Source organism: Saccoglossus kowalevskii, chromosome 17, assembly GCF_978046115.1.
Source record: "Saccoglossus kowalevskii chromosome 17, keSacKowa6.1, whole genome shotgun sequence".
Lineage (NCBI taxonomy): Eukaryota > Metazoa > Hemichordata > Enteropneusta > Harrimaniidae > Saccoglossus > Saccoglossus kowalevskii.
The window spans coordinates 19,517,631-19,531,141 of record NC_140657.1 but is presented as its reverse complement, the minus strand read 5'-3'; the positions used below and the strand labels follow the sequence as shown (position 1 = coordinate 19,531,141).

The 13,511-nt window shown below is 36.1% G+C and overlaps 1 protein-coding gene across 8 annotated transcripts in view; it reads left to right on the top strand.

Moving 5' to 3' along the window:
- The window catches only part of LOC100378910 (TNF receptor-associated factor 2-like), a 99,492-nt gene that overhangs the window by 82,323 nt on the left and 3,658 nt on the right, over positions 1-13,511 (top strand). For all 8 annotated transcript variants that reach the window (XM_085492279.1, XM_085492278.1, XM_085492280.1 and 5 more), the window contains 7 exons: positions 2,113-2,298; positions 5,388-5,466; positions 9,782-9,880; positions 10,501-10,665; positions 11,165-11,239; positions 11,356-11,442; positions 12,407-13,195. In XM_085492279.1, the coding sequence (XP_085348405.1) occupies positions 2,113-2,298; positions 5,388-5,466; positions 9,782-9,880; positions 10,501-10,665; positions 11,165-11,239; positions 11,356-11,442; positions 12,407-13,195 (1,480 nt within the window). The remainder of the gene's footprint in view (positions 1-2,112; positions 2,299-5,387; positions 5,467-9,781; positions 9,881-10,500; positions 10,666-11,164; positions 11,240-11,355; positions 11,443-12,406; positions 13,196-13,511) is intronic.

The following is a 13,511-nucleotide window of genomic DNA, read 5'->3' as shown; positions in this document are numbered from 1 at the left end:
TACAAAATCACTCCAATATATAACGTTGTATCAATGTCAGTTAAAATTAATCAAAATTGACAGCGAGAAAAGCTCTCGGAAATCAACTACGAGTCAGTCACCTTTTGACACGTTCAAAACTACTGCCGTACGACCAGGCAACCGATGACGTCATTAGTTCGCGCGGAGAACATGCACAAAGCAGTGACGTATCCGTTCTCGTTCCGTTCTCATATGCGCAACTTAAGGTAGAAGCCTACTCATAAATTAAAATACCCAGAATTTATTCATTTTGCAATAAACTGAACTCCAAGGCAATATAAGGATATTGACCAAAAAAAAGTTGGGGGTCACCAGTCTTTTTTTCGAGAAATTGATGGTTGTATTTTAGGGGAAAGTCGCCATTTTGACACTATAATAACACTTTTACCACAGGTTTCTATGGCAGAGATATTATGCAATATCTCAAAATCTAACCTGGTGACATAGGCTGAAAAAATTATATATTGTTAATGATGGAGTACTTTTTGTTTTTGTGAATTATTTAAAAAATTTGGGTTTTAAAAAGTGTCAAAAAATGCAAATTTTCTTTAACATTGTGTTCTATGGAATTGTTTTAAAAATAGCAATTTTCAAGAAATATTATGACGTGTTTCTCAAAAAGCAAAACTGTAACACACAAAATAATGCTATTTCATAGTACCATGAGACAATAGCTTCATGATTGTACCTAATAAACTAATGAACATTGTCATGTGATTTAGATCCGTGGTACATCGTGGCCATTCCAGGATGTAAACTCGTTCTTACAATTAAATAAATACAACCTTAGTATACTAGGCCCATTTTATATGATATTTCAATTGTGTGCATGCGACGCAAAACTTAATATATTGCCAAATATTTTTATTTCAATTATTTCCATGGGATTGCAAATTTAGTATTTTTTGGCAAATTTTTAATTCATTATCAGTATCAGTGTGTTTAAATTTCCGCGAATTAACATTATGGCATTTTACGTCTGTCAAATAACGGCCAAATAAATACGTGGAATCAATAATTACTAAGGACCTGGCGTAGAATTGGAAATTACTCCAAATAAACAAATATCCATTTCGGGAACAGGATAATAGTATATTTGGTTATTGATTAAATAGTAGGGCGCCACCAGACGGTCTGGCTCTGGTAAGTTCGTCGTGTTTCTCTAATGAAATCGACGCTGATTATGCACAAAGAAAGCCGCACATCCCGCCATTGGATGGCGGCACATCGTGTATGTGGTGTTTACAATGGACCCAATAATAAAATGATTGGTTGCCCAACTGTGGGCGTGTCTTCTATTTCTGTGCTAAATGTCCCGCCATTTATTTTTCATGGTTATTCGACCATGGTCGTCTGCACCAGTATCGCGAGTTCTAAGTTTGGTTTACTATGTTGATCGCTCGACACCATATTCACCACCTCCCTCTCGGTACCGACGCCCAACTCGGCGTCCTGGGGAGGAAATCTACTCACCACGCCACGCCACCTCGATACCTCTCCTTCCCGGATACATGTTTTCCAATACGACAAGACTGATTTCTCTATTAATTCGGCTATTTAAAATCATATTCTGGCGAGATTTGTATCAATTAAATGGCAGCGCAAAAAACGCGCAAATTCATTTTACCGCCACTTTACAGCGGTTTTCACACAGACACCAGTTAATTCCGTTACCCAATGGCTGAAGCAGTTCCACATCGACCAGACACGCCCAAAACTGATGACGAGATTTGACAGGATCGGCCAATGCGCATGCGTATAAAACAGCTGGCACTAATATCCTAATTTCCTAATAACTTATTTTGCACTCGTACAATGCAAAATACATATTTGATTAGGTTGGTTGGCCATCAAGTACCATCCTATGGCACCCAATTCATATATCACCAATACCATAGTACAGAGTTATGTTAACAGCGAGTCAAAAATAAGACTAATATACTAAATTTTCATTTAATTAATCGTAAGGATGAGATTATATTGTGAAATGGCTACGATGTACCACGGATTGATTTATGACCAATTTTGTCAAAAATTATGACCAGGCTTCTACCTTAATGTCTCTAATCACAAATGTGGTTTTGTATACAGATCAAGTTCAGGTCTGTGGTCCAAGTTCACTGGATTTAATGAAATGCCTGGATATTCTAAACAAATACTGTTGTCACCGCTGGAGGATAAGTACCTGTGCACGGCATGCAAGTTGATCTTGAGTGAGCCAGTGCAGACATATTGCGGTCACCGGTATTGCCACTCTTGTGTTGACGAAATTACAAGGTAAATATACTTCATTAATATCATTGACATGCTCTACGACAATGATATGTTACACTTTTTGTTTATATTACTTATAAAATTCTGATCATGCAATTATTTATTTATTTATTTATTTATTTATTTATTTATTTATTTATTTATTTATTTATTTATTTATTTATTTATTTATTTATTTATTTATTTATTTACTTATTGACTCTTACACAATCACCAGAGGGAAAGAAAATGGTCACAAGGTACAAGGAGAAACATGTGTATAAAAAGATCAAGATCTGTAATCAATAGAAAATTATGTCAATTTAGTCCTATTAATGAAACTTGCTAAGTTCATGTACGAAATGAAACGAAAGGAATAATACACGTACTATGATTGGCCAGACGTTCGTTCCCTTTATTCACATTCTTCGTCTTGATTGACCAGAAGAAAGTTGCGAATGGTTAATTTATTCAGCTGTCCTCACACCATTGTAGCTTAAATCGGCATAACCTCCCGTAATTCGGGTTAATTCGAAACATTTTTTAAGCAAAATGTGTTCTACAATATATCGATTTAAAAATAATAATGTTATTCTGCTAGCATTAAATGGGGTTTGAGCTTACATAGTTCGCTTTGCTTTTCATATATACATTAGTTTCTTTTCTCCGATTGGAAATTTAAAGTATTTATGATAGAGATCACAATTTAGGATATTCACACCCTAAATATATGCGGTCAATTTAGGTGTGACAGCTATTTGGCAATATCCTGTTAAGTTTATCGACCTTCGCAGTCGCACATGCAATTTTCTAACCATTTTTTTTTTTAAATATGGCTCGCATGGGCTGTGCTTTATTTTCCAATTCCAAGCCTATGTGTTTAACACAGTGTGAGTAATGACAAATACCAACAACAAATACCGGTGGAACAACCATTATTTGTGTGGGGCTACCAGGTTTCCAATCTGCTAGTTCCACTCAGCCTTCAATGAGATTTGAACTTTCCACTATGCTGTTTTCTGTCACATAACACAATTTGTTTTGACTGTCCCTGGTACATTCAATGTGTCTGATCGGTGTACTCATAAATCGCACCAGCTTTAATGATGATAACTGCGCTGTCTACAAGTTTATTTAGAATTTCAATTGTTATCATTATTTCGTGATTCGTCGAAACAGAAAGGCTGCTAATCCTCGGGCGGACATCCGGGCATTTTCACCGCCTGGCAACCGTCGCGGTGAAAACAAAGGCCCAAAAATCGCAGAAAACGGCACTTTGGGATGATTGTTGAGACTCCTCTGAACAGTGTAACAAGATTAGCCCTACGTGTGTAACATATATAAATTTGGTTGTTCAGGATTACTTCAAAGTTGAGTTTGTGTTGTTTTCTCGAATTATCACCGGCTCGACCGGCGTTCCACAGCAGCGCGCACAGAGCCCATAGAAATGCATGTACAGTGGCGCCGTTGTGTCGTCATCGGAAGCGCTGTCCCAGGACAAACCGAACTCCGCACAGTTCGATGCGCGTTACTTATCATCACTGCACAAAGCAGCTTTGCATAGAACTCATTTGCATATTCGAATATGTTCGAACTATAAGACCCTGTCGGTTAACAAAGTTATGCGTAAGTCACTTGGTTACTTTAATTACTTTAATAAAGCGTTTCACGCCCCGACTTCGAATAAAATGTGCAGTTAATTAGATTAAAATATACATGACTTGCGTTAGAAAAGTGCAATCCTTTCCTACATGCCAAAGCATTAGTTTCTACAATAAATGGCTAACTTTATAAACTTACTAGAACCTTTGTGTTCTATTGCTGTTAGACGCGCAAAATCGAATCCGTTCAAGCCAGAAATAGTATTGAAATATTCACCAGAATACAAGATGAACGGAAATGTTAGGAAACTCTTTTCAGTTAAATTAGTCTTTAATGTTTCTTTCCCAACTATATACGATAACAGAACATTTTTTCTTCCAAGTTTTAGTGTATCACGTGCGCCATTTCACTACAGTAACATTACCTTGCAAAACATAGTCCGCGATAAAATGGTTCGTATTTACGTTTTTACTGAGGTCTGACATTAATAAATAGTTCGGATGTCACATACGTTTTTTTCCACTTTTTGTAGTACGTTTTCAGATGCAACAACTACGAGAAAATGGCCGTGCGTAGTGAGGTGATTGACCACAAAATTGAAGGCTGCCTGTGGCAGAGGCACTATTGCGTAAAGCGCAAAGGACTCTGAGAAGGAGATTGAGGACAAACCTGTGTCATATGATGCCTTACTGGCCGATTTTGGCTAAAATTCCGCTCCGCCGCCTCTTTACAACAGTGTTTATACGCGGAACTTGATATTGCTTTTTACAATTTGGGTTGCCTTTGAATCACATATTTTAGTGAAACATTGTTTATAGAGTGAAATATTATTGTCATACATAATTCAATCTTTGGGTATAATAGACGCAGTTTGACCCCAGAACAATAACACATCTTAAAATTACGTGAACCTAACAGATGTTTTCATGTCCCGAATGTAAAGTCGAACACAAAATGCTTAAATTTTCGGCATAAAGCTAGCATCTTGACATGATTTTATACAATCATAAAGTGAAAGAATTTTCGAATGAGGATAATAACTCCCCCTTCGTTAACATACACACATTCCCACATACTCACGCCAAAATACACCATCATAAAAAATGCAAATTTGTGGTTATTTAAAATCATTATTTTTTGAAATTTAGTTGAGTTAAAATGATTATCATGTACTATTCACCATACCAGTAATTTGGAATAATGGCGTAAGCAACAGAATAAACGGGATGTATTTCGTGGGTTTAATTTTAGCAGATTTTATGTTCAATGGTGTGAGAAGGAATTAAGACAATTAGTTTTTTGTGCCAGGCGACAGTTCCGGACATTGAATGCCACTGTTGTCTCTCCTGACTTTCTGTTAAATAAATCCATTCCACAAATCCAACTATATTTAGGTTTATCCAATCAGGAAGGTAAGAATAAAGAGTTGCACCGCATGTAAAATTGCAAAAACATATTCACGCTATATTCACTCGTTAAAATAATGGTTTCACTATTATTCATCGTTACAGCCAGCCAGGAATACATAAATGCATTGCTTGTGGAGACGAATACCAAAATGATGTAGATACCACCATCACCGCTGAACAGGTTAGTAGGGTACTTTATAATTTCAAGTTTAGCACTTCTAGAAACATCTTGAAATCTTAAAATAGACTGGCTGTCAGTCAGTAAACTTCTAGCCTAGCTTCACGGGGCTGAGGGTTAGACAGAGGGTTCTGCCTAAAACAGTAAAATATGTCAGTCCTGTTTGCTATTCCAGTCCCAATATCCCAATTGATTTACCATGGAATGCTGGCTTGTACGTGTATCTTGTATAATTGTTGGGGCTTCCCCACGTGACCAAAATTACTAAGAACTGGAGCCCCAATGAATTTTGAATCAAAATATTTCAGTTTAACAACCTTATTTATATAATTATTTTATTGCAAATATGTCTTGGTATTTTTAAATTTCACTATAATATTTGTTAGTATAAGTTTAGTCTGTGTATAACACACAAGATAGGTACCCCACCACACGATCTTTCCCATTACAAAATTCTGACCAGTAAAGTAGAACTACGGTAGACACAAGAATGGCATTAGCGCCCTCTATGTTAACAAGTAAAGTGAGCCAGCACTCTTAGCCTTATATGCCGTTTCATTTTAATTTCATATGTTAGGTATTTAAATACATCTTCTTCAATTTTGTTTCAGATTAAATCATAATATTATTAGAGCCAAATTAGCTTAATTGAAAAACGGGAGTGCATTCTTAATCATTATTCACTATAGATAACTTCTTCTCAATGAATATGAATCTATTACATTAATATCATGTACTGACAAATATTAGAATATCATTTTTATAGAATAGCAAATTAATTTACAAAATCTGTCACTTAATATCAGCTGGGAGGAATGATGAAAATCTTGGCATAAAAATGACTCGTACTGATACTTTTTAATTTTCAAAAAACAATCCCCCACATTAAATGTCATTGTTGTGTTGTGTGTTTATGTGCAAAGAACGTACCGTGCATTTTGCAATCCAAAAAATGTTCTACGCAGTGACTATATGTCTTCCTATCATAATGCCATGGCAATTTAATGTCTTATTCTGGAGTCACCTGTAGAACACCTGCAGGCCTTGACCTATTTCCTTTCAACGTTGCATTCGTTACGTGATAAATTTTGGATTAAGCCACCTCATCGGGTTTCACGTTTCACACTGACCCGGAGTACTCCATTGATTCTGCCACCACCCTAATCACACCAGCTTGATTGAAAAATAATTTTGTCAAAAAAATTACAAAATTATTGAATACTTGATTTGATAATCAAAATTTCCTATTTACAGAGACCCAGAGACCAATGCCTTTTGTTATTCAATAAATCAAGTAGTACAAGTAGGCATGGTCATCAGTCTTACCATGCATTTTTTGATATTCCAGTTTCTATGAAACATGTCAACGATGGATTAATTATACATACAATGATCAGAGCTCCCCAATTGAATGGCGTTTTAGGAAATGATTGATAACCTAAAATACATCAGAATGTATTGATTTGATTTTTTTTAACCTAAAATGAGATTATTAAGTTTGACAAATCTTAACACGATTCATGCATTGGTTCAGATTCCCCAAAACGCCATAACAAAATATCTTGTGAGTATAAAGTGGTTGAGCTCCCAACTCAGTACAGCGCGCTGCTATGAGATTGGTCGTTTGTATCATTGATGGCACAGTACGAATGATGACGACGACGGTGCGGACTGGTGAAGACGAACGATTGATTGTATCACTGGTCACAAAGCAAGATGTTCTAATGTTGAGGAGGCGATCACAACCATGTTAATGTTCACGTCTCTTGTCATTAGATTACTTGTAGTCAGTCACTGAACATTATCCAAGGTATCCAGAGAAAACTCTTATATATAATCTCTATATACAGTACTTTTTACAGGGATTGTAGGCAGAAACTATTGTTTAATTATGGCAGGGCTATTAACATGCGGTGCTACTTAATTTAATGAAGACAACCTTTATTAAATTATTTGAAAATAGTTACTGTGCAAGTACAAGCAAGAGTAGAAGTATCAGAACATAACAGAAGTATTGAATGTCAATATTTGGTGGATTATCTTCTTCTTTGATGATAACCCTGACAACCGGATGCAGCTGCTGATAGCCTCAAAACATGTGTTGCCATGTCATCAGATAGCGATGACACCTGCAAGGTTTATTGAATCGTCTTTCTTAGTGTCCTTAGTCTCCTTGTAGCAACCAGTCATTAATGGTCTTATTTAAACGTTCGTCCTTGCTGTAATCTTTGTTAAATATCAATAAATCACCTTATGTACCTTTAGTGGTATATTTTCTCCATTCCTGAACCGGATCTAAGTCGTGTGTGAACGGATTGGGTTCAAACTTAGTACACACATCGAACACAGTGGGCCTTGATAGATCTTTTATTTTTTTAGATCGGGCTCAAAATGGCTGGCTGACTGACCGACCAAGTTCAGATATCAAATAGGACATATGCACGTGTTATATCTGTAATATAAGATGATGGATTTGATTCAAATATGTTGCATAAGAAAACTATTTTCCTGAACTGTTCAAATGTAATACAATTTGTAAAAGGTTGTAAGCATGTATCACGAAACGTGCCCTGTATACATGCAGTCAAGCACATTTGCTCATAAAAACGATGGGAACTGTCATGACATATATTGAACATAAATTGTATACTTATAGTCATGGCTAATTTTTAAAGTTCTGTGTCACTATGCTGCTAAGTTAAGCTTGTCGATTTACTGATTATCGTCCGACGTCCGCGTCAGCTATTTTAATTTTGATTTCAATATATCAATTTAGATTTGTGCGCTATACACTCGACAATGTTGAATTCATCACATATTGTGATATGTTCATGGGGACGTTCGTAAACAAATAATAAATGGCCGTATTATGTACCGCAGCTAATGTAATTTTCTATAACGTATTTTGTATTTCAATTCGACAAATACGCATTTACTTTATGTGCCATGCATTTTATATAATGAATGGTCGCCAGGTGTCACGGATTGACCTCATTTGACCTGGTTGTTCATTTCATGACGATATCAACAAACTAATTTTGAAGAATATATTTGTCATCTTTGGTAAACATTGATACTGTTGACTTTTTTAAAAACACAAGTCTGCTTTGATACTGAATATATAAGTACCTCAGGCGCATCTCTCTCAAATGTGTTGGTGATGATACCTTTAATCATTAAAACGCAAACATTTCCGACTGAAAATATTTAACCGTTTCATAAAGCAGAATGTGATTAGATGATTGCTTCCAAATGTTTAGTAGGGTCAAGAAAAGAAAGGAATTCATCGGGGGGGGAGACATCTTCCTGCACAGTTTCCTGTGATCAATATTTGAAATGTTTACGCACTGACTCGCACCAAGAAGGCTGTATGTCCACTGTCCCGGTAGCCGACTGCTCAGTCAAGAGTATTAATTTTACAGGCGGTAGTATACTCGTTAATAAGGTGTTCTGTAGTATCATGACGATTAAAACCGCCTAGCCTGTTTTTGGTTGCGTTAAATGACCCGTAGATCCTTTAAACAAAAAGTGACAACTTTCTATCCGGGTTACTTCAAATGTCTCATCAGCCAAAAGCCTGCAAGCGTAGTTAACTTTAAAATCTGTGTGTATGTGTGTACCATTCATCTTATTAATATATTATGTACATTTCCACACGGATCTGAAACACATAAGTCATTCCCCTTGTACCACATGGTTGATGTATCGCTTCATGTACTTGACAAGTGAAGTCTGCTTCGGAAAACTTTTATTAGTTTTTAATTTAGTTTTTTTTTAATTGGAAATTTAAAATCTCTCTAAACACTACGATAAAGACTTTCCGTTTTCGACATTGTGACATTCTTTTGTTTTTTGGGAGAAACAAACCCTAAATAAACAGAAATTTATACTAAGAATAATTCATAACAAAATGTATTCCCTATGTACCCTAAAATAATTTACATAATTACCGATTACAAAAGAATATTACAAAAAAGTTATAATTTGCTATCTCTATAATTTTGCTTTTTATTTGTCTTGAATTATGTGTTCACCAATAAGAAGGACGGAACACATTTGCATGTACATATATAGTCACATTTTATGGGTATTGTTTTTAATAATATACATACATATGTGAACATTTAGCCATTAAACACCAATTTTGCCACTTTGCCACAAAATAAAGCTGCATAACTTTTTCTATTTTTTTCCAAAATATTTGATCTGTGAATTGGCTATTTGGTAAACATTAAAAAACAACAATGTGTTGGCGGGAAAATGTCGTACATTTTCGTGAGACTGAATAAATTGTAATATAATGATTTCTTGTTTACAGGTTTTCCCTGACAATGCAATCAAGCGAGAACTGAGTGGATTAAACGTACAATGCATCAATACTGGCTGTAATTGGAAAGGAGTTTTCAGAACATACCAGGTATGTACAGTTATTATTCACAAATTTACAACTTGAAAACCTGGTTATTTACTGATACACTGTGTCAAAGTCAGCCATTTTGTTATTCATATGGATACAGGTAGACGTACTAAAATGTCTTGATATAGAAAAAAAAACAAAGTCATCTCAACATTGAGGGCGCTATACAATGTACACTGGAATATACTGTACACCACTTGTGCAGCAGTGAAAATTGGGGGGAGAGAGAGAGAGATAGCATGGAGTACATTATTTACAGAATTTTAGTGAATACACATGGCAATCTTCAAATTCACTGTCACTGACAGGTTTATTCCAAACTGTGACAATTAATACGTTCATTCAAGGCAGATATGGTATACGGAAGATATGTACATAAGGTAGCACATAGGATTAACACTTTTTATAACAATCATATGCACAGTGAAAAAAGGCTATGGCATTTCCCATAATGCACTGAGCAATTCCAGGGATTGCAGAGCTGAGTTTTAAGTATAAATAGATTTCTTTATTCAGCTCTCAGAATGCGTAACTGACTTAGTTTTATTTACCTGCATTTTTTAAAACATATGTATGTATGCATTAATGGATGGTATCTTTTGTTGTCATGACAACTCTAGGAACATGCCGCTACATGCGACTTTGAGTTGATCAATTGTATTAGAAGTGGCTGCGGTGAAAAAATACTGAGAAGATCTTTGGCAGAACATTTGGAAGATTCATGTCAGATGAGAGATGTACATTGTCATTACTGTAAAGAGGAAGTAGTGTGGAGAGACTTAAAGGTTTGTTTAATTTCAGTTTGGATGTACTATTGTATTGTAATTAACGTTTGTGGTTATGACTGGGAACTGCTGTCATTTATTTCGATAACGTTGTCATTCTATTTTCTGTCTATAACCTTGGTGTGGATTAATTCTCATGTAATCAAGATTACCCAGCCAACCAAATTATTAAGTAGAGTATTCCCATTGGATTCTGCTGTAAAAGCATTTTTATTTCCACTATTTTTATGCTGATGCAATGGTTAGCTACCTCTCTTTCTAAAGGATTTGGAAAGTGAAAAGAGAACATTGTTCCGTCTCATTGTTGTTATATTTTCCACATTCTTTCCCAGTTTGTAATTACCTGCTATGAGAGATTAGTTTTTTTGGATCACACGTGATTTAAGTACATAAATAAATACGATTAGGTGGTTGCTTTAATATATTTAAATGACTTTCCACTAAATTCAACTTCTGTTTTTTTAACTTGTTTATTTCTCTTTTTACAAATAACACACAGCGACACCACAGGAAATGTCCAGAATACTTGATCACGTGCAAGTTCTGTGGAAAGAAAGGAATACCAAGAGGAAAGGTATGTTTTTCCCGAAAAATATCTGTAAGAAGAGATTCCGAATTTTATCGATTTCAAACTTAAAGTGGTTTGTACTTGTTTGAATTAAACTTTTACATAAATTCAATTTTCAACAGTTTACAGAACACACTGATGCTGAAATTGGTGACTGCAAAAAGAAAGTTGGTCTGTGCAAGTTCAAGAAAGTTGGATGCGATGATCTGGTAAGTCCGCTTAAACATTTATAGAATACAAAACCATCCACAGAACATTACCAAACATAGTGTATGAACACCTGATTTAATCTATGGTAATATCATTAGATAATTGCTCAATATTTAATGGCTGTTCTAATAATTAATTTACAATTTCCATATCCTCGGGGGGCGGACATCCGGGCATTTTCAACCGCCTGGCAACCCTCGCGGTGAAAACAAAGCCCAACAACTCGCAGAAAACGGTACTTTGCGATGGTTGTTGAGAGTCCCCTGAACAGTGTAACAAGATTAGCCCTACGCGTGTAACATATATGAATTTGGTTGTTCAGGATTACTTCAAAGTTGAGTTTGTGTTGTTTTCTCGAGTTTTCACCGGCTCCACCGGCGTTCCACAGCAGCGCGCAAAAAGCCCATAGAAATACGTGGTACAGTGGTGCGCGTCTTAGCAACGCAGAACGTCCGTGACGTAGCTCCGCCCCCGAGGATAACTCTAAACATACTATGGCATTAGTGGGTGAACTGAATTGTTAGGCCAGATAAAGTTGCTGGTTACAAATTTCACAAAAGACGAGTGAATCCGATGTACTTTACGTACATTTGTTGTAGTAAATGAAGCAATGACTGGATGGGTTTTGTAGTCGATTCAACAGTTTGATTCTCGAGGTCAAAGCCGAATGAGAAAATTATTAGTGTGATATCTTCCCAAGAAACAAAACAAATAGAGGACGACCATCTGAAATTAGTGAATGTTGTAACAGATTGCGTAATGTTTCCCATCATTTCCATAATATTCATACATACTTATTCAATATATATTCGTTCAATACTTTGTATGATATTAGGGTTGAGTATGGTTTGTTCTTCGCATTAACTTGTATCAAGATCTTAAAACTTAAGTAAAAACGTTGCACCATAGTTATTACATAACATCATGTGCAGATTTTATTATCTTTTTGTATTTAATTTACAGGTGGAGTTAGAGGAAATGTCAAAACACGATGAGGAAGCCCAGGTTAAACACCTTGATATGTTGTTTGGTGTTATTTCGCAATTGATGGTTCAGTTAGATGCAATGAAAGTAGATCCAGATGCACCAACCATGTCCCAGAAAATGGAAGAGCATACTGGCAAGTTAGCGATGATTGAAACAACAGTTCATAGGCTGGAGAGAGAGGTGGCTGATACGATTGCTAAGATTAACGGGCAGCAAGGGCAACAATCTACAAGAGATGTACAAACTATCATCGATAAGCAGTCTCGATCAATTGATGAGTTGAAAGCCAAGACTGTTGTACTCGACACTAAGGTATCTACGTATGAAGGGATTGTTGCCGTACTCAACGGTCAGATTGAGAGAGATGCTAACGTTGTGCAGGCAATGGAGAGAGAACGGAAACAAGACCGAGATCTTGTGGAGTCCTTAGAGAGGAAAATAAAATCTCAAGACCGTATCATCGCACTGAAGGATGTCGCCTTAGCTGAGCAAGATCTAAGAATTCAGTCCCTGGAGTTGGCATCTTATGATGGTGTACTGGTTTGGAAAATCTCTGACTTCAAACGTAAAAGAAATGATGCCTTATCCGGTCGTACTACATCCATCTACTCACCGTGCTTCTTCACCAGTCGTCATGGTTACAAGATGTGTGCCCGAATATACCTGAATGGAGATGGAATGGGCAAGGGAAACCATGTCTCCCTGTTCTTTGTCATCATGAGGGGCACATTTGATGGGTTGCTGAGATGGCCATTCAGACAAAAGGTAATATTCTTTGAACTTTGTTTGTTCTGTTATGATCAGAGCCATTAGGTTTCATTTAAAGGATCATGTCAGGTGACCCTTCGTCATATTCTTCACTTGTATTTTGATAAATCTCAACACATAATGTGTTATCACAAATTACTTCTGTAATATTCATAGTCACATGTATACACTATGCAAGTGACTTAAATGCCAACAGAATACAATTTTACTGGAACTTGGTGAGAGCTGTTTACAAACAGCCACACTTAGAAGGAACTTAAATCTCCATTACGGGTCTAATAACAAGGTTCGTACAGAATTGAAACAATCAGCA